This window comes from Phocoena phocoena, chromosome 5 (assembly GCF_963924675.1).
Source record: "Phocoena phocoena chromosome 5, mPhoPho1.1, whole genome shotgun sequence".
Classification (NCBI taxonomy): Eukaryota; Metazoa; Chordata; class Mammalia; order Artiodactyla; family Phocoenidae; genus Phocoena; species Phocoena phocoena.
Window position 1 is genome coordinate 102,829,892 of NC_089223.1, and position 21,102 is coordinate 102,850,993.

Here is a 21,102-nt window from a genome sequence, read left to right on the forward strand (position 1 = left end):
ATGAGTGGAAAGTGAGATGTGCAGTAACGTTCTTTTGTTCTGTCTTTGGCAGCCCCGGAAGTGTTCCAGGTGTATGTGGACGGAGGCCCTGGGTACTCCTACCCTGTTGACTGGTGGTCCCTGGGTGTCACGGCCTATGAGCTGCTGCGGGGCTGGGTAAGATGTGCGCCTGTGTGGTGAACGCGAGGGCTGTGGAAGTGGGGGGCTCAGATTCTACCAGGCTTGGGTGGGGTGGAATGGCCCTGCCGCTGGATGTGCACCATGCCGGCCCTGGGTGGCAGTCCTGATTGCCCGTGTGCCAACTCCAAGGTCCTGAGCATTAGAAAGCTCTTAACAAGCTTCTGGTCTAGCCCCTCATTCTACTCACGGGGACAGGGATGTCCAGAGGGGGAGGGTCTTGTGTGAAGCTCAGCAGCTGATCCGTGGCAGCTCAAACACCCAAAGCATCTTGGTGTCATGATTTCAAACGCTGTCCTCTTTCAACCCACAACATGACGCGCCCGTGCCCAGCTTTCCAGCTTGGTTTTTTGTTGTTGTTATTTTAGTTCCAACCTTCCCTGAATACTTAGCTCAGTGTCCTATAAAAATGGGGCATTCGGTACGTATTTTTGTTTTATTTCTTTTAAATTTAAAAGCTGAAGATGACTAATGGAACTATTTGGCAACTAATAACTCAGTTTTATTTTAGCAGAAAGAATTATGACAAACGAATTTCGAGGCTTTTTTTTTTTCTTACACAAGTATCATTTGAAAATGACACCATCTAACCTCTCAGAACCATGGTTTCCCCTTCATACAATGGGGATAGGAACATCCTTTCAGTCTATTCTGTGGTGCTGAAGTTATCCTGGGATCGATGCACCCCTAGACTGGGACACTCAGTTTGCGTATAACTCACCTTATAGCTCCAGCACCCAGCACACAGCGTAGAGAGTCAGTGCCTCCCACTGGATGCTGCTTTAACAGTGTCTCACGGTCATCTGCATATATGCATATTAAGGCGGGTAGACGGTGCCCCTTGAGGGCAGGAGCCCCCAGTGCACAGTGATAACTGGTGGGAATGAATGAGGGAATGAATGATGGCAGCTGTGTGAAAACCATACGAGCTATGTGAGTGTCACTAGTTATCACCGTGTGGTTCAAGCAACTGGGGTCTCTCTTGATCTCAGTGATTTCCCCCGAATTCCTCAAAAACATACTACAGTACATGATGTTGTTAGAATACAAAAAATATGTATATGAACTTGTGAGTTTTCTCGGGCACTGAATGAAAACAATTCATCTCTCCCCACCTCCCTGGTTGGTTCCTTTGTCGTGTACTGGTTCTTTAATATACATGCTCCAGGAGGGGACATGAGGGTCACCATGATACTTGTATGAACCAGAGAACACAGACATCACCGGATGATGTTTATCACGGAATCAATCATACAAATGACCTTGGCAAGCAGTCGGCCTAAGCACGATTGGTCATTTGCCAGCAGAAAGTGTATTCTCTGCCAGAATACAAGTCAGAACAGTCAAAGATGATGACTTGGCAAAAAGCCCCAAGGGCTTCAAAATAAAACGTTTCATTTTCAATGTATCTGAGTTTTCTGCTTAGGGATCCAAATGCCACTTTTAATAGAAGAGGGAGGGTCACATGGCGGGATCGGGCCTTTGGTGTGGGGACAGAGTGAACAAGAATGCCTGTCATGGGTTGGTGTGACTCTGTCTCCCAGATATCTTGGTCTGTTCGTCTTTGACTTGAAACACAATGGGTTTATGCAAATAGCTTATTCTGTTTTTTTAATCCTGGAAACGATCACATTTAGTCCAAAAGCTATACTGAAAAACACTCATATTTTTCCATGGACTGTGTGAATTTAGAAGTTATCCTTCCTCATTGAAATTCCTCCATCATGTCAGTGACAGCATCCCTGATAGGTGATCACCCCCCTGTTCCTTGATTCCCTCAGGATCCAGGGGGCTCCTTACCTCCAAAAGATAAAAGTCATGATGGGAATTTTCTAACACATATTGTAAGATCATAGAGTTGGAAAGCATTAGAAATGAAAAGTGGGAGATTGAAGGTATTAATATGGTATGTTAGCCAGGGACCCAGGCATGCTCTAGTCTTAGAGCAGAAAGAGACATCTCTCCCGAAATGCTCTATCAGGGGAGCAGAGGAGTGGAGTGTCATCAAGTGGGCTTGAAATTTCAATGCAGAGAATTTGGTCAGCCTGCTTGGATCCTGTAGCCCAGACGAGGGGAGTAACTTGTACCCAACTTTCCAATGAGCCCAAACAAGGATCTCAGTTCTCACCCTGAGACCTGCTAAGTAAAAAAAAAGACTCAAGAAGCGCCACACAGCTGCATAGCACCGGGAGGTCAGCTCGGTGCTTTGTGACCACCTAGAGGGGTGGGATAGGGAGGGTGTAAGGGAGGGAGACACAAGAAGGAAGAGATATGGGAACATATGTATATGTATAACTGATTCACTTTGTTATAAAGCAGAAAGTAGCACACCATTGTAAAGCAATTATACTCCAATAAAGATGCAAAACAAAAAGAAAGCGCCACCTGGAGAGTTCCCTTTTGAGCACAGTTGTCTCAGGGACTGTGACCACACCCCCTGAAGAGAACCCCATGGGGACAGAGAGGAAAGGGAGGTTTCTCATCCACTGACCCAGAAAAGGGACTTCAAGGTCTTACCCAGTGCCTGTTTCCCCACCTACCAGGCTCCTTGATGGTTTCCCTGGCAGTGTCACCCACCTGTCCACTGGTTTTCCTCCACATGCACAGGGCTCTTATATCCAGAAAGAACGTGTTTCATTTTTTTTAAAGTCCTAATGGCTAGAAAGATTTTCCTCTTACTCAACTGAAAGCTGCCTCCTCGTAACACAGAAAGAGGATCTTAGCAGAATTCACAGGTTCAAACCCTGGCTCTACCAGGCACCTTGTCTGTGATCTTAACCAAGGCCAATAGACAGACCAAATGCTCAGAATCCTCATCTGTTAACTGAGAAAATAATAATAATAGTAACACCTACGCAACAGGGTGGCTGTGAATATAAAGTGATTCTGACGATGCAAATTACCCAGCTCTGTGACCGATAAAGGGTCGGCACTCGGTCAATGTCAGCTCCCCTCCCCTGGTGTCTCTGATCCCATGCTGGGGGCCTGCTGGCAGGTCTGCATCCTTTCCAACTTAGCACCTCTCAAGGTGGAGACAGGCCCTGGGAGAGGAGCTGAGTCACATGTGGCTGCTGACCGTTAGTGGGGAGGTCCTTGGCCCGGTGAGCAGAGGTCCGGGCTCCCATCCACAGCCCGTGTTCCTTGATGCTGTGATTCCGCCTTAATCACTGAACTCATCTGAGCCCTGGCTTCCTCCCTCATGAAATGGGGATGATGAGGCCGGCCTGCGGGGTCACCGTGGGGATTCCAGGAGAAAACGTAGGCGGAGCACACGCGGCATCCAGCACACTGGAGGGATGCTAACTGCTACATAAATGTGCACGTGGTGATGATTCTGAGACAGGCAGCTGCAGAGACAATGCTGATGACTTCTTCTTAGAGGAGCAGGGAAGAATTTCTGAGGGAGGAAGCGTTAAGGGGGATCATATATGAGTTGGTTGGGAAACCGCGTGAGCAGAGACCGGGAAGGGCAGCTGAGGCTGACACAGCAAACATCTTAGACTGACCAGCAGTCAGAAAGACAGTCTGGGGGCTGTCTAGAAAGGACCCTGACTGAGGTCAGCTGGAGGCACCAGCTTCACTCTGTAGGTAGTGTGGTGCTGTCCATGGAAACGACAGCATGGTGGTCAAGCGAGAGTCTGGGCTTTGGAATCACACGTTTTGGGGATCAAATCCCAGCTTTGTTGCACAGTTTCTGAATGTCTGGGGGTGAGCCTGTTTCTTGTCTATCAGATGGGGAGAACAGTGGTTGCAAAGCACAGGGTTCCTCAGCCTCAGCTCTACGGACGCTTGGGACTGGGTACTGCTTTGTGATGGGGGCTGCCCAGTGCACTGTAGGATGTTTAGCTGCATCCCCGGCCTCTACCCACTAGACACCAGCAGGACTTTGCCGCCACCCAGTAAGGACAACCAAAATGTCCCCAAACATTGCCATATGTCCCCTGGAGGGACAGATTATCCCCAGTTGGGAACCGCTGCCACAGAGTAACCAAGGGGACTAAAGGAGATTCTGGTAACCAAACGTTGTCTTCTACGTCTGCGACTCTATTTCAGTTTTGTAGATAAGTCCATCTGTACCCTTTTTTTAGATTCCACAGATAAGTGATATCATATGATATTTGTCTTTCTCTGTCTGACTTACTGAGGGATAGATTGGAAGATTGGGTTGGACATATACGCACCATTACATAAAATAGATAACTAATAAGGACCTACTGTATAGCACAGGGAACTCTACTCAATACTCTGTAATGACCTATACGGGGAAAGAATCTAAAAAAAGAGTGGATATATGTATATGTATAACTGATTCACTTTGCTGTACACCTGAAACTAACACAACGTTGTAAATCAACTATACGCTAATAAAATGTTTAAAAATAAAGTTGCAACTCCCCTGCTTCCCCCGCCCACAGACACCTCAGGCCCTCCTTTTTCTCTAAGACACGTAACACCATGCAATATTTATTTTACGTATTTTGATCGTCTATGTCCCCACACTAGAATGTAAACTCCATGAGGTGGGGAATTTTCTGTTGTTTATTTACTAACGTATTCCCCAGCCCCTAGAGCAGAGGTTGGTATACCTTGGGGACACAATATTTGCTGACTAAATAACAGATGGATAAAGTCAAGTTTCTTAAAAATAAATAAATATATGAGATTCTGAACGTCAGATCACTGGCCCATGGCCTTGCAGCAGGGGGTGGAGCCCTAAGAGCCCACGCTATGGTGCCTCTCTGCTTCCCCCCAGCCACCTGCCTCACGTGGTGTTACCCTTGCCTTTGACCTCTGTCAGCACTTCTCCTTAGGGTTCAGTAGACAGAGAAGGTATGGGTGATGGCTAATAGAGGAAGGGGTATGGCGCTCCTAGAGGTTGGAGCAGAGCTAAGAACTGCTGGGTACACACCGGATGGTGGGCTTAACCACAGAGATGAGGAATCTGTTGGTATACTAACCCAAGAAAGGGAGAGAGGCAGCCCTTGGGTTGAGCACCGCCTTTCTGTCCCTCGGTAAAGCAAACAGAGAGAGCCCTGAGCTGGGAGTCAAAAACCTGGGGGGAAATGAACTCTGGGACCTCGCCCCTCCAGGTTTTATATCTCCATAAAGGGAGGGGTTTTCAAGCTGTGTTTCCTGGAAGTGTAGGACCCTGAAGAGGTGATTCAACAGTTCATACAGGAAAAAAATGTTTCTCCAGGCTTTGGAGGTTTAAATAGCCCAGGGAACTGTTATTCCCTTTCATCTGTTCTATGTTTGGGATTTTGAGTAAAAAGATTCGGGGGGGAAAACATCGGATGAGATGGTCCCCAAGGCCCAGCTCAGCTCTAGCAGTTAAAATAACAGGTCTGAGCCAGAGAGGCTTGTCTGCTCACCCGCCGGGGCGGGCGGGGCTGGGAGCTGAGGCTGGGGCTTCGGTCGGAGCGCAGGGAGAGGACTGGGGGTGGCGGTGTGAACACAGCCTGCAGGGGGTTAGTGCACCACGACTAGCCGGGAGGGAGTCCGGGAAAAGTGGAGCTGCCGAAGAGGCAAGAGACTTTTTCTTCGCTCTTTGTTTCCTGGTGCTCGAGGAGAGGGGATTAAGAGCGCTGCTTAAAGGAGCTCCAGAGACGGGCGCGAGCCGCAGCTAACAGCGCGTATCCCAGAGACGGGCATGAGACGCTAAGGCTGCTGCTGCCGCCACCAAGAAGCCTGTGTGCGAGCACAGGTCACTATCCACACCTCCCTTCCGGGGAGCCTGTGCAGCCCGCCACTGCCAGGGTCCCGGGATCCAGGGACAACTTCCCCGGGAGAACGCACGGCGCGCCTCAGGCTGGTGCAACGTCACGCCGAGCTCTGCCGCCGCAGCCTCACCCCGCATCCGTGCCCCTCCCTCCCCCCGGCCTGAGTGAGCCAGAGCCCCCGAATCAGCGGCTCCTTTAGCCCCGTTCTGTCTGAGCGAAGAACAGACGCCCTCAGGCTACCTACACGCAGAAGCGGGTCCAAATCCAAAGCTGAGCCCCGGGAGCTGTGCAGACAAAGAAGAGAAGGGGAAATCTCTCCCAGCAGCCTCAGGAGCAGCGGATTAAATCTCCACAATCAACGTGATGTACCCTGCATCAGTGGAATACCTGAATAGACAACGAATCATCCCAAATTGAGGAGGTGGACTTTGAGAGCAAGATTTATTATTTTTTCCCCTTTTCCTCTTTTTGTGAGTGTGTATGTGTATTCTTCTGTGTGAGATTTTGTCTGTATAGCTTTGCTTTCACCATGTGTCCTAGGGTTTTATCCATCCGTTTTTTGCTTTTTTTTTTAATTTTTTTCTTAATAATTATTTTTTATTTTAATAACTTTATTTTATCTTACTTTTATTTTATTTTATCCTACTTTTATTTTATTTTATCCTCTTTCTTTCTTTCTTTCTACTTTTTCTCCCTTTTATTCTGAGCCGTGTGGATGAAAGGCTCTTGGTGCTGCAGCCAGGAGTCAGTGCTGTGACTCTGAGGTGGGAGAGCCAACTTCAGGACACTGGTCCACAAGAGACCTCCCAGCTCCACATAATATCAAACAGCGAAAATCTCCCAGAGATCTCCATCTCAACACCAGCACCCAGCTTCACTCAACGACCAGCAAGCTACAGTGCTGGACACCCTATGCCAAACAACTAGCAAGACAGGAACACAACCCCACCCATTAGCAGAGAGGCTGCCTAAAATCATAATAAGTCCACAGACACCCCAAAACACACAACCAGACGTCGACCTGCCCACCAGAAAGACACGATCCAGCCTCATCCACCAGAACACAGGCACTAGTCCCCTCCACCAGGAAGCCTACACAACCCACTGAACCAACTTTAGCCACTGGGGACAGACACCACAAACAACTGGAACTACGAACCTGCAGCCTGCAAAAAGGAGACCCCAAACACAGTAAGGTAAGCAAAATGAGAAGACAAAAAAACACACAGCAGATGAAGGAGCAAGAGAAAAACCCACCAGACCTAACAAATGAAGAGGAAATAGGCAGTCTACCTGAAAAAGAATTCAGAATAATGATACTAAAGATGATCTAAAATCTTAGAAATAGAATAGAGAAAATGCAAGAAACATTTAACAAGGACCTAGAAGAACTAAAGATGAAACAAGCAACGATGAACAACACAATAAATGAAATTAAAAATACTCTAGATGGGATCAGTAGCAGAATAATTGAGGCAGAAGAACGGGTAAGTGACCTGGAAGATAAAATAGTGGAAATAACAACTCTAGAGCAGAATGAAGAAAAAAGATTGAAAAGAACTGAGGACAGTCTCAAAGACCTCTAGGACAACATTAAACACACCAACATTCGAATTATAGGGGTTCCAGAAGAAGAAGAGAAAAAGAAAGGGACTGAAAAAGTATTTGAAGAGATTATAGTTGAAAACTTCTCTAATATGGGAAAGGAAATAGTTAATCAAGTCCAGGAAGCACAGAGAGTCCCATACAGGATAAATCCAAGGAGAAACACGCCAAGACACATATTAATCAAACTGTCAAAAACTAAATACAAAAAAAAAATATTAAAAGCAGCAAGGGAAAAACAACAAATAACACACAAGGGAATCCCCATAAGGTTAACAGCTAATCTTTCAGCAGAAACTCTTAAAGCCAGAAGGGAGTGGCAGGACATATTTAAAGTGATGAAGGAGAAGAACCTACAACCAAGATTACTCTACCCAGCAAGGATCTCATTCAGATTTGATGGAGAAATTGAAACCTTTACAGACAAGCAAAAGCTGAGAGAGTTCAGCACCACCAAACCAGCTTTACAACAAATGCTAAAGGAACTTCTCTAGGCAAGAAACACAAGAGAAGGAAAAGACCTACAATAACAAACCCAAAACAATTAAGAAAATGGGAATAGGAACATACATATCAATAATTACCTTAAATGTAAATGGATTAAATGCTCCCACCAAAAGACACAGACTGGCTGAATGGATACAAAAACAAGACCCATATATATGCTGTCTACAAGAGACCCACTTCAGACCTAGGGACACATACTGACTGAAAGTGAGGGGATGGAAAAAGATATTCCATGCAAATGGAAATCAAAAGAAAGCTGGAGTAGCAATTCTCATACCAGACAAAATAGACTTTAAAATAAACACTATTAGAAGAGACAAAGAAGGACACTACATAATGATCAAGGGATCGATCCAAGAAGAAGATATAACAATTGTAAATATTTATGCACCCAACATAGGAGCACCTCAATACATAAGGCAAATACTAACAGCCATAAAAGGGGAAATCGACAGTAACACATTCATAGTAGGGGACTTTAACACACCACTTTCACCAATGGACAGATCATCCAAAATGAAAATAAATAAATAAACACAAGCTTTAAATGATACATTAAACAAGATAGACTTAATTGATATTTATAGGACATTCCATCCAAAAACAACAGATACACATTTTTCTCAAGTGCTCATGGAACATTCTCCAGGATAGATCATATCTTGGGTCACAAATCAAGCCTTCGTAATTTAAGAAAATTGAAATTGTATCAAGCATCTTTTCCGACCACACTATGTGACTAAATATCAATTACAGGAAAAGATCTGTAATAAAAATACAAACACACGGAGGCTAAACAATATCTACTTAATAACGAAGTGATCACTGGAGAAATCAAAGAGGAAATCAAAAAATACCTAGAAACAAGTTACAATGGAGACACGACAACCCAAAACCTATGGGATGCAGCAAAAGCAGTTCTAAGAGGGAAGTTTATAGCAATACAATCCTACCTTAAACAGGAAATATCTCGAGTAAACAACCTAACCTTGCACCTAAAGCAATTAGAGAAAGAAGAACAAAAAAACCCCAAAGTTAGCAGAAGGAAAGAAATCATAAAGATCAGATCAGAAATAAATGAAAAAGAAATGAAACGATAGCAAAGATCAATAAAACTAAAAGCTGATTCTTTGAGAAGATAAACAAAATTGATAAACCATTAGCCAGACTCATCAAGAAAAAAGGGAGAAGACTCAAATCAATAGAATTAGAAATGAAAAAGGAGAAGTAACAACTGACACTGCAGAAATACAAAAGATCATGAGAGAGTACTACAAGCAGCTCTATGCCAATTAAATGGATAACCCAGAAGAAATGGACAAATTCTTAGAAATGCACAACCTGCCAAGACTGAATCAGGAAGAAATAGAAAATATGAACAGACCAATCAAGCACTGAAATTGAAACTGTGATTAAAAATCTTCCAACAAACAAAAGCCCAGGACCAGATGGCTTCACAGGAGAACTCTATCAAACATTTAGAGAAGAGATAACACCTATCCTTCTCAATCTCTTCCAAAATATAGCAAAGGGAGGAACACTCCCAAACTCATTCTGTGAGGCCACCATCACCCTGATACCAAACCAGACAAGGATGTCACAAAGAAAGAAAACTACAGGCCAATATCACTGATGAACATAGATGCAAAAATCCTCAACAAAATACTAGCAAACAGAATCCAAAGGCACATTAAAAGGATCATACACCATGATCAAGTGGGGTTTATTCCAGGAATGCAAGGATTCTTCAATATACAGAAATCAATCATCGTGATACACCATATTAACAAATTGAAGGAGGAAAAGCCATATGATCATCTCAATAGATGCAGAGAAAGCTTTTGACAAAATTCAACACCCATTTATGATAAAAATCCTGCAGAAAGTAGGCATAGAGGGAACTTTCCTCAACATAATAAAGGCCATATATGACAAACCCACAGCCAACATCATCCTCAATGGTGAAAAACTGAAAGCATTTCCACTAAGATCAGGAAGAAGACAAGGTTGCCCACTCTCACCACTCTTATTCAACATAGTTTTGGAAGTTTTAGCCATAGCAATCAGAGAGGAAAAGGAAATAAAAGGAATCCAAATCGGAAAAGAAGAAGTAAAGCTGTCACTGTTTGCAGGTGACATGATACTATACATAGAGAACCCTAAAGATGCTACCAGAAAACTACTAGAGCTAATCAATGGATTTGGTAAAGTAGCAGGATACAAAATTAATGCACAGAAATCTCTGGCATTCCTATACACTAATGATAAAAAATCTGAAAGTGAAATCAAGAAAACACTCCCATTTACCACTGCAACAAAAAGAATAAAATATCTCAGAATAAACCTACCTAAGGAGACAAAAGACCTGTATGCAGAAAATTATAAGACACTGATGAATGAAATTAAAGATGGTACAAATAGATGGAGAGATATACCATGTTCTTGGATTAGAAGAATCAACATTGTGAAAATACTACCCAAAGCAATTTACAGATTCAATGCAATCCCGATCAAACTACCACTGGCATTTTTCACAGAACTAGAACAAAAAATTTCACAATTTGTATGGAAACACAAAAGACCCCGAATAGCCAAAGCAATCTTGAGAACGAAAAACGGAGCTGGAAGAATGAGGCTCCCTGACTTCAGACTATACTACAAAGCTACAGTAATCAAGACAGTATGGTACTGGCACAAAAGCAGAAATATAGATCAATGGAACAGGATAGAAAGCCCAGAGATAAACCCACGCACATATGGTCACCTTACCTTTGATAAAGGAGGCAGGAATGTACAGTGGAGAAAGGACAGCCTCTTCAATAAGTGGTGCTGGGAAAACTGGACAGGTACATGTAAAAGTATGAGATTAGAACACTCCCTAACACCATACACAAAATTAATCTCAAAATGGATTAAAGACTTAAGTATAAGGCCAGAAACTATCAAACTCTTAGAGGAAAACATAGGCAGAACACCCTATGACATAAATCACAGCAAGATCCTTTTTGACCCACCTCCTAGAGAAACGGAAATAAAAACAAAAATAAACGAATGGCACCTAATGAAACTTCAAAGCTTTTGCACAGCAAAGGAAACCATAAGCAAGACCAAAAGACAACCCTCAGAATGGGCGAAAATATTTTCAAATGAAGCAACTGACAAAGGATTAATCTCCAAAATTTACAAGCAGCTCATGCAGCTCAATAACAAAAAAAACAAACAACTCAATCCAAAAATGGGCAGAAAACCTAAATAGACATTTCTCCAAAGAAGATATACAGATTGCCAACAAACACATGAAAGAATGCTCAACATCATTAATCATTAGAGAAATGCAAATCAAAACTACAATGAGATATCATCTCACACCAGTCAGAATGGCCATCATCAAAAAATCTAGAAACAATAAATGCTGGAGAGGGTGTCTAGAAAAGGGAACACTCTTGCACTGCTGGTGGGAATGTGAATTGGTACAGCCACTGCGGAGGACAGTTTGGAGGTTCCTTAAAAAACTACAAATAGAACTACCATATGACCCAGCAATCCCACTACTGGGCATATACCCTGAGAAAACCATAATTCAAAAGGAGTCATGTACCAAAATGTTCATTGCAGCTCTATTTACAATAGCCAAGACACGGAAACAACCTAAGTGTCCATCATCAGATGATTGGATAAAGAAGATGTGGCACATATATACGATGGAATATTACTCAGCCATAAAAAGAAACAAAATTGAGTTATTTGTAGTGAGGTGGATGGACCTAGAGTCTGTCATACAGAGTGAAAGCGAAAGACAAATACCATATGGTAACACATATATATGGAATCTAAGAAAAAAAAATGTCATGAAGAACCTAGGGGTAAGACGGGAATAAAGGCATAGACCTACTAGAGAATGGACTTGAGGATATGGGGAGGGGAAAGGGTAAGCTGTGACAAAGTGAGAGAGTGACATGGACATATATACACTACCATACGTAAAATAGATAGCTAGTGGGAAGCAGCTGCATAGCACAGGGAGATCAGCTCGGTGCTTTGTAACCACCTGGATGGGTGGGATAGGGAGGGTGGGAGAGAGGGAGACGCAAGAGGGAGGAGATATGGGAACATATGTATAACTGATTCACTTTGTTATAAAGCAGAAACTAACACACCATTGTAAAGCAATTATACTCCAATAAAGATGTAAAAAAAATAAAATAAAATAACAGGTGTACCGCAGTTCTTTTCCTGTTTCTTCCATTTCTCAGTAAATTGGCAATTTCTGTAAACTGAGTTTCCTGGAATAGAGATGCACCTGCACTCCATAATGAGTGTGTGTGTATATATATATATATCCAGTGCCCTGCTGCCAAAATCACTTTCACCAGCAGAACATGTAATTACTTTACCTTATAAAGACCACTTGGTTTTCTGAGTCAAGACATCCTAAGTGAGAACCGAGCATCAGTAAAACTCTTTACCTGACGCAGATGGAATATGGATCTTAGTATGTGCCAGTATTCTTGTCGAAGGACCTGGGTTTCTCCATAACCACGCAAACAGATTAAGGCTGAGCCTGGAGCTTAAAGGTGCAGAGCTGACTTTATTTTATTATTTTTTTAAAATTTTTACTGGAGTATAATTGCGTTACAATGTTGTGCTAGTTTCTACTGTACAGCAAAGTGAATTAGCTATACATGCATATATATCCCCTCTTTTTTGGATTTCCTTCCCATTTAGGTCACCACAGAACACTGAGTAGAGTTCCCTGTGTTATACAGTAGGTTCTCATTAGTTATCTATTTAATACATGGTATCAATAGTGTATATCTATCAATCCCAATCTCCTAATTCATCCCACCCCCCCCAAACTCCCACTCCATCCCTCCCCCTCCCCCTCCCTCTTGGCAACCACAAGTCTGTTCTCTATGTCTGTTTTAACCACGTGGGGTCTCTCTCTCTGATGCCGCCTGTTGTCCTTTGGTTGCAGAGGCCATATGAAATCCACTCGGCCACCCCCATCGATGAGATCCTCAACATCTTCAAGGTGGAGCGTGTCCACTACTCCTCCACGTGGTGCAAGGGCATGGTCGCCCTGCTGAAGAAGGTAAGGGGGCAGCCGCCAGCCCACCTGGCCAGGGAGCTGGGCACTCAGTGCAGTAACAGGCAGACCAGCAGATTAAGAAATGAGAAAACAAATGGTGGGACAGTGGTGGAAATAATAAAGTCAGCGGTCCTCTAATGCCTCATCGTAAACACTCTCACCATCCCGCATCAAGATCACAAAGCCGCTGGACAGGGTGGCTTTTAGTCACGTCTGTGACAACAAAGCCCACAGGCTCTTTTCACTCCACAACAAGCTTCTAGTAATTAGAAATATTTAATGCATATAGCTTTTTAAAAATTTTACAAATCATCTTTTAACTCACTGACCTTTAAGACATTGGGCGTCTCCTGACTTTTCCTGGGAACTAGTAGTTGCTAGTAGAATAAAGCAGTGGTTCTCCAAGGTGGTTCCTGGACCAGCATCCCCCGGGAACTTGTTGGAAATGCGGATTCTCAGGCTCCACCCGCAGACCTGCTGAATCAGAAATGGTGGGGCAGGCCCTGTTGTTTGTGTTCTGATAAGCTCGAGTTCAGCATGGGCAGTGGGTCGTGGCGCCCTCCTTCTGAGGCTGGCATTCAGCTAAACTCACTCGGAATCCTCTGAGACACAGAGTCGAGCCTTGCATGTGGTCAGCACCAGTCACCTTTAATGAAGGAATTATGATGACGGCAGCCAGCACTGGTTGGGGGAATGTTATATGGGGGCTCTGCTCATTTAGTCCTTACATGCCCTGTGAGAGGAGTAGTGTCAGTGCCCCCATAGTAGAGATGGGAAAACTGAGGCTCGGGAAAGCAGATCATTCACTCACTGCCACAGGGCTGTTAGAGGCAGAGGAGGATTTAAATGCAAGCTCTCTGAACTCCAGATGTCAGCTCTTAATCCCTCCAAACTCTGTAGATGACTTAGGGAATTACTCATCAGTTAAATTGCTTTAGGGGAGATTCACCCCCTGGGTTTTAGACATCAGTGGTCCTTAACCAACTGCTGATTGGAATCACCTGGAAGCTCTACCCACCTGCCAACACCTCCACCTCCCACCCACCCATGGAGTCAGAGAGCTAACTGCTGTCCTAAACGGTGGCCACCCGCCTCCACCGCCGCCCTGCCCTGGGCATTGAAGCGGCGTCTCTGTTTAAATCTGTACCCGTCATTCTGGGGACAGCTCCTAGAGAGAGGCCACCGTGATCAGCAGGTGCGACCCTGCCAGGTGCCCCTCCCATGGTGTGACTGTAGCCCACTCACTGCAGTGGCAGGTGGGAGCCGACTGGCAGGGGTCCTGATTCCAGCTCCTACCTGCCAGCAGCTGGGGGTGGCATCCTGCCTTGGTGTGTCCCAGGTCCTCATCCATCCCCTATGGGTCTCATCTGACTCATGAGCCAGAAGTGGAAGAGTTACCATCATCCTTCCTTCTTTCGGAGGAGGAAACATGCACAGCACAGCCAGCAGCTCAGCCGGGGCCACACTGCTACCGAGTAGCCCTCCCAGGGCTGGGCCCCGTCTTTCATTTTTAGCCTCAGTGTCCTTGCACCAGATAAGCTAGTGTTTTGAAAGCTGAAAACCCCTCTGGATGCAAGGTAATGTACGGCTATTTTTTTTTCTTTTACTGCATCACCCCTTATTAGCAGAAACTCCATTTGAAGGGAAGCTAAAAGTTGACCCCTTGGCTACAAATGAGGCCATTCCATCAGACTGCAGAGGTCACCTCATAGCTGTCCAGGGAGAAATTTTATTATGCTTTTGTGCATCCCATTACCAAGCTGAAAGTCCTAAAACAAGGTGGCTAATTCTTTTTATTTTTAATTGGAAGCCTCTGCAGACCTCATTGAGAGGTGGCATGTCACAGGGTGCGAGTTCCCAAGGGGAGCAGGGCGGCGAAAATCTAGTCCCTGTCCAAAGAGCCCATTGCTGGATGACCTTCCAGCAGCCTGACCCCTCCGTTCCTCCCTGGCTATAAAGAGATGAGTGTAGGTGATGCTTCCAACGCAGCAGCCCAAACAGGGCAGGACACTCATGGAACGCAGAAAGCAGGGGCACCTTCATTTTCCCAAGACTCCACCTTTGGATTCCCCCACAAACCTCGGTGGGGTGCACTGCCCAAGCGAGCACGTTTGCCCTTTACCTGCAGCTCCTGACCAAGGACCCCAAGAGCCGCCTGTCCAGCCTCGGTGACGTCCAGAGTGCACCCTACTTGGCCGACATGAACTGGGACGCGGTGTGGGAGAAGGCCCTGATGCCTGGCTTCGTACCCAATGTGAGTGAGTCCTGTTCGATGGCATCCCGCCCTGTGCGGGGTCCCCCACCTGGGCGGGCAGGAAGACGCCAGAAGCTGTCCAGTGGGGCCCCTGCTGGCCACGGTCACCTGAGCACCAGAGGAATCACGTTTCACTGAGATTCAGGGTGGATTTGTACCTGATTTCCGAGGTCCACACGCAGATGCCTGCAGTTGTCCCCTCTGGCCACACTGTTCCTTAGCTCCATACCTGTGAACACAGTGCTTCCTCTTCCAGGAGTGCCTTTCTTGTCCACTTGGAAATCTCCTCCCCCTCCTTCCAGACAGCATAAAACGCAGCAAGTGGTCCACTGGAGGGTCTTGGTAACTGCCTTCTGGATAAGGAGGAAACTCAGTCATTGCCTCCTCTGGGACGTTTTCCCAGCCAGCCTCTCCATCCCCTAACCTGGAGTGGATCTCACCCTCCCTGGTTCCCCACTGGACAGGTGCCTAGGTCTGCGTTAGCGGTCAATAACGTTCTGTTGCGTGCATCCGCCATTCCCCGAGAGCTTCAGAGGGTGGGTTGGCTGACCTTCGCCTGAGAGAGATCCCAGAGCAATGGTTGACCCCAGAAGCTGCTAGAAGACCTCAATATGTGCTTGTCACCTGAGTATGGATCAGTTAATGATAATAGCCAATAGGGTTAAGCGTGTTCTAAAGCTTCACGTACATTATGTCATATACGCTTCACAACAGGGAGGGGGGCCCTGTTAGTAGTCTCAGCTTAAGTGAATAGCCTCAGGTTAAGCAAACTGCCCACGATTACTCAGTGAGAAATTGGCAAAGCCAGGGCTTGACCTCAGGCAGTCTGGATCCAGAGCCTCCATTGAAGGAAGGGAGGGAGGGAGGGAGGGAGAGAGGGAAGATAGATCAGGCCAGGAAAGACTTGGGCCTGGAATCTGACCTGCTCACTGGGAGAGGGAGAGTGGTGGGGGACAGATGTGCCACCAAGGGAAAGGGGACTATTAGTGGAGCCAGAGAAGTTGGCGGTGTGAGGATCCCGGCGGGGCAGGTGGGGGAGTGCTGTCAGTACAGACAATCCCAGCGGGGACTGTTCTGCTGGGACCTCTCTCCAGGATGGAGAAGGGAAAGGGAAAAGAATGTAGTACTGCTCCCCAGCCTCACAGGTTCAGAGCACTTACCCTCATTTTACAGTTATGGAAACTGAGGGCCAGAGAGGTTGAGGGACTTGCTAGTGAGTGGAAAAGCCAGGCCTTGCCCCAGTTCTATCTGCAAAGCCCTGGTTCCTCCTCCTGTCCTGGCCACGGCAGGGCACTGGCTGACATCGAGAGGTGAGGCAACCTGGCCAAGGCAAGTTTGATGGCAGGTAGCAAGACCCTCGCTTATAAGTTAGGGTTTAAGGCCGGGGCTCCCATGGGAGGTGGCTGGGACTGCAGGGCAGCAGAGGGAGTGGTCAGTCATTGCAGGCCTGCCATGGATCAGGAAGGACCCATTCTAGAAGATTTGCAAGCCCTATCTCAGTTAATCCTCATCAACCCACTGAGCCTGCTGCATTTTACACAGATGAGGAAACTGAGGCAGAGAGAGGTTATATGTCTCCCTCAAAGACACGCAGGTGAAAGGTGAGGCTGTAGGACTCAGTGGCAAGGCTGGCAGCCCCCCCACGGTTGTGCCTGGTCCCTCCCCTCCCTGGCCCCCATCCAATCAGGAACAGGGACACCTACTCAAGGACTCACTTCTCACTTGGCCCTACATGAAGAACTTTTTTAACTTGTTTAATCTTGCATGAGGGAGGAATGCTTATCCAGACTTTACAGATAATGAACTGAGTCCCAAAGAAGTTAAAAACTTGTTCAAGGTCAGAAAGCAGTAGAACTGGGTTGTTGGTTTTTCTGAGCACCTTCAGAGCCGTTGATGTTATAACCACCAGACTGCTGCCTGAGAGGGCCAGCATCCTGGGCTGGGTCTCAGGATGGAAAAGAGCCACCTGGGATAAGTCAGGGAGACCAATATTGCTCCTGACCAAAGTGGCAGGAGGCCAGCCTAGGGCAGGGCCAGGCCTGAGGGTCAGCTGGCTCTAGCTGCAGGAGAACAGGGAGCCAGGCTGGGGAACTGGGTAGATTTTGGCCAGAAATGGTATTTTTAAATGGAATTGTTAAAAATGATATTTATAGGAAAGGTAGTAATGACATGAGAAGGAGAGTATGAGAAAATAAGTGAAAAGAACAGATTGGAAAACTGAACTCAACCTCACGAAATGAACGTACGTAAGGAGATCAAGGGAACCTGTGGATGTTAATAAGTGGGGTGTGCAAGGTGGGCGGGATTATGGGGATAAATGATGACGTGTGCAGCGAGGATGTGTCACTGTTCATTATCAGGAAGAAAGTGTAGCTGATGTATCCCATAGGAGTAGTTCATTGTTACTTGTTGAATGAATGATTGATAGAATGAATGGATGAACAAATGAACGAAAATACAATTCAATGGCACGGAACAAAGACAAACCGTGTTTTCTTTTCCATTTCCTTTCAGAAAGGGAGACTGAACTGTGATCCCACATTTGAACTTGAAGAAATGATTCTTGAATCCAAACCACTTCACAAAAAGAAGAAGAGGTTGGCAAAGAACAGGTCCAAAGATGGCACGAAGGACAGCTGTCCTCTGGTGAGTGCCGTCTCAGGAGCAGACCACAGGCAGAGAGGAATCCTATACTCCAGTGAATATGGTTGAGCTGCTTCTTAGCCAGATGGGGGGCTTGTCACTTTGCCCCACCAAATACGTTCATTTGCAGTCAATAAAATGCCTCCATCGAACAAGTGGTCTTTCATAGCAGGGCCCTGTGAAATCATCCCTGTAGAGGGACATATCCGTGCTCTCGTCATTCACATTAGCCCTGTTCCTAGCGCAGGAACCTCCGTATCTGTTAGCAAGAGCAGAAGAAATGATGCTGAGCGACACCAGCGCTGTTCCGAGTAGCCCCCAGCACCCTCTGCAGAGGTTTTATACTGTGGAGGCACCCAGGGCCACACTCTGTGGGCCACCGCATTGATTTTCTAGGCTGCCAACACAAAGTATCACACACTTGGTGTCTTAAAACAACTGAAATGTGTTCACACAATTCTGGAGGCCAGAAGTTCGAAATCAGGTATCGACAGAGCTTTGCTCTCTCCAAAGGCTATAGGGAGGGTCCCTCCTTGCCTCTTGCAGCCTCTGGCGGTGGCCAGCAGCCCTTGACATCCCTTGGCTCACGGCTGCATCACTCCCATCTCTCCCTCCGTCTTCACGTGGCGTTTTCCTCTCTGTGTCTTCACACGGCCCTTTTTTAGGGACACCCATCGTTAAATGTAGAGCCCACCCTGCTCCAGGATGACTTCAGCTTATCTAGTTCCATCTACAAAGACCCTGTTTCCAAATAAGCTCACATTCACCAGTCCAGAGGGTTAGGACTTCAACATGTCTTTTAAAATTTTATTTTTTATTTTTTATTGAAGTATGGTTGATTTACAATGTTGTGTTAATTTACGCTGTACAGCAAAGTGATTCAGTTATACACATATGTACATTCTTTTTCATATTCTTTTCCATTATGGTTTATCACAGGATATTGAATATAGTTCCCTGTGCTATACAGTAGGGCCTTGTTGCTTAACCATCCTGTATATAATAGTTTGCATCTGCTAATCCCAAACTCCCACTCCTTCCCTCCCCCTTGGCAACCACAAGTCTGTTCTCTATGTCTGTGAGTCTATTTCAGCTTTGTAGATAGGTTCATTTGTGTCATCTTTTAGATTCCACACGTAAGTGATAACATACAGTATTTGTCTTTCCCTTTCTGACTTGCTTCACTTTGTATGATAATCTCCAGGTCCATCCATGTTGCTGCAAATGGCATTATTTCATTCCTTTTCACGGCTGAGTAGTATTTCATTGTATATACACAAATCTTCTTTATCCATTCCACAACATACCTTTTTGGAGGACACAATTCAACCCACAACTGCCCCTTCCTCCATCAAAATATATTAAAAATTGTAATGCATGATTACATTGGTAGGAAGATGAATAGAACTTTCAATTTTAAAAATTCATTTTTTTCAGCTTACTTGAAAAGAAATTAAAACATCTTTGTAGCCCCTAAAAGTATCGTGGAGCCTAGGCCAGTGCCTGCAGAGCCCAATGCAGAAGTTGGCCTGGGAAGGGCTGGGTGTGTGTACGTAAGGGCACACAAGGGTGTGGGGTTCCTGCACAGGCATGCAGTGTACATTCGGCATCCAGGAAGCCTCTGAGACGTGTATTACAGAGCATCCGTGGGACGGGTGGTCCTTGGCACCTGTTCCTGAAGAGATTGAGCACCTTTGCACGCTGGCCTTAAATTTCTCCCTCTCCCCACCATGCTTCTTAATTAGGACTAACGAACATTCAAGTGATCAGGAAACCAAGGTCATGATTTTCAATTCCTATTCCATTTTAACATGGCTTTTAAATTGGATTTAATGGCTTAAAATGGAGAAAAGCATCTCTGTCTGCCAGCCCCCCTCCCCACCCCCGGTGGCACAGCCACCGCTACAATCAGGGCTGTTCCAGCCGCTTTGATTGTCCCCAGCCCCATTTAGATCAGTCTCTGCTCGTCCTCACTCCCTGGTTGATGCTTCATCACTTACAGTCCCCTCTCTGTGCTCTTTGACAGAATGGACACCTCCAGCAGTGCCTGGAGACAGTGCGGAAAGAATTCATCATATTCAACAGAGAGAAGTAAGTCCACCACCAGCATCTGCTGGGCAGAGCCCTTCCAAGGGCAGAAAGTCTCCCTGGGGGAATCGGGGTCCCTGGCCCCCCATGAAGCCAGCCACGACGCTGGAAGTGAAACAGCAGGTGGACGCCGTTGTTCTAATCCTGCCTCTGCCATGTGGCCCGAGCAAGGCACTAACTTCACCTCTCTGGGCCTCAGGGTGTTCATGTGAAGTGGGGCGGCCACAGGAGGACCAAGCCGGCACACAGGATGCTGGCGCAGAGGGGCAGGCCTACAGATGGTTACGTGCCCAAGCTCTGGAGCGGACTTGCCCGGGATCAAGTCCTGGCTCTTCCGCTGCCAGAGTGACCTAAGGCAAGTCACTTAACGTCACTGAGCCTCATTTTCAGCAGTGACAAAGTGGAAATCACTCCCTTGCCGTGTGTTTGTTGTAAGGCTAAATGAGGCTGTTCATACAACACCTGGCATGGTAGGAGTCCTCGTGAAAAGGGTTACTATTATTGTTGTTATTGCCACTGTTCTTGTTATTATTTGATGGGGTGAGGTGGTGTGGACAGTGCTAGGACCCCAGCATCATGGGCTGGCAGGAGATAGGATGACGTTGAGTCGGGAGGGGCGAAGCTGGGGTCGGACCTGGCCGCATGACTGCCCTTACAGCAGTCACGGAAGCAGAGGCTCAGGCTTGGTCCCAGCTGACGTTACTATCTGGGGGCTCATCCGTCTGTGCCTGATGAGTTAGAGCAGAGGCTTGGGCAGCCGTGGGCTCATGCAGCAGGAGCTGAAACCCTGTAGGCAGGACTGACAGCACATCAGCCCCATTTGGCCAACACTCAACTAGGCCTTGGGCTTGCGGAGATGATGGGATGTGCTTCCCTACCTCCAGGAGGGCCAGATGGACACGTGCCAGGCTGGCCCTTAGGCGTTCACCGGTGTTCCACCATTTTCAGCTTATAGCAGGTGACAGCAGCACTGGGGATGCATGATATGGAAAACGGCAGCCCAGGCGTGGCTCCGACAG

At 46.3% G+C, this 21,102-nt stretch overlaps 1 protein-coding gene across 3 annotated transcripts in view; it reads left to right on the forward strand.

Annotated features, from left to right (window-relative positions):
- STK32B (serine/threonine kinase 32B) overlaps positions 1-21,102 on the forward strand; it is a 344,943-nt gene that overhangs the window by 309,160 nt on the left and 14,681 nt on the right. For 2 of the 3 annotated variants that reach the window (XM_065877630.1, XM_065877631.1), the window contains 5 exons: positions 53-156; positions 12,985-13,101; positions 15,227-15,352; positions 17,867-17,998; positions 20,022-20,086. In XM_065877630.1, coding sequence (XP_065733702.1) covers positions 53-156; positions 12,985-13,101; positions 15,227-15,352; positions 17,867-17,998; positions 20,022-20,086 — 544 coding nt within the window. Of the gene's footprint in view, positions 1-52; positions 157-12,984; positions 13,102-15,226; positions 15,353-17,866; positions 17,999-19,613; positions 19,630-20,021; positions 20,091-21,102 lie in introns of those variants that run through there. The other variant, XM_065877632.1, reaches the window with a different exon arrangement.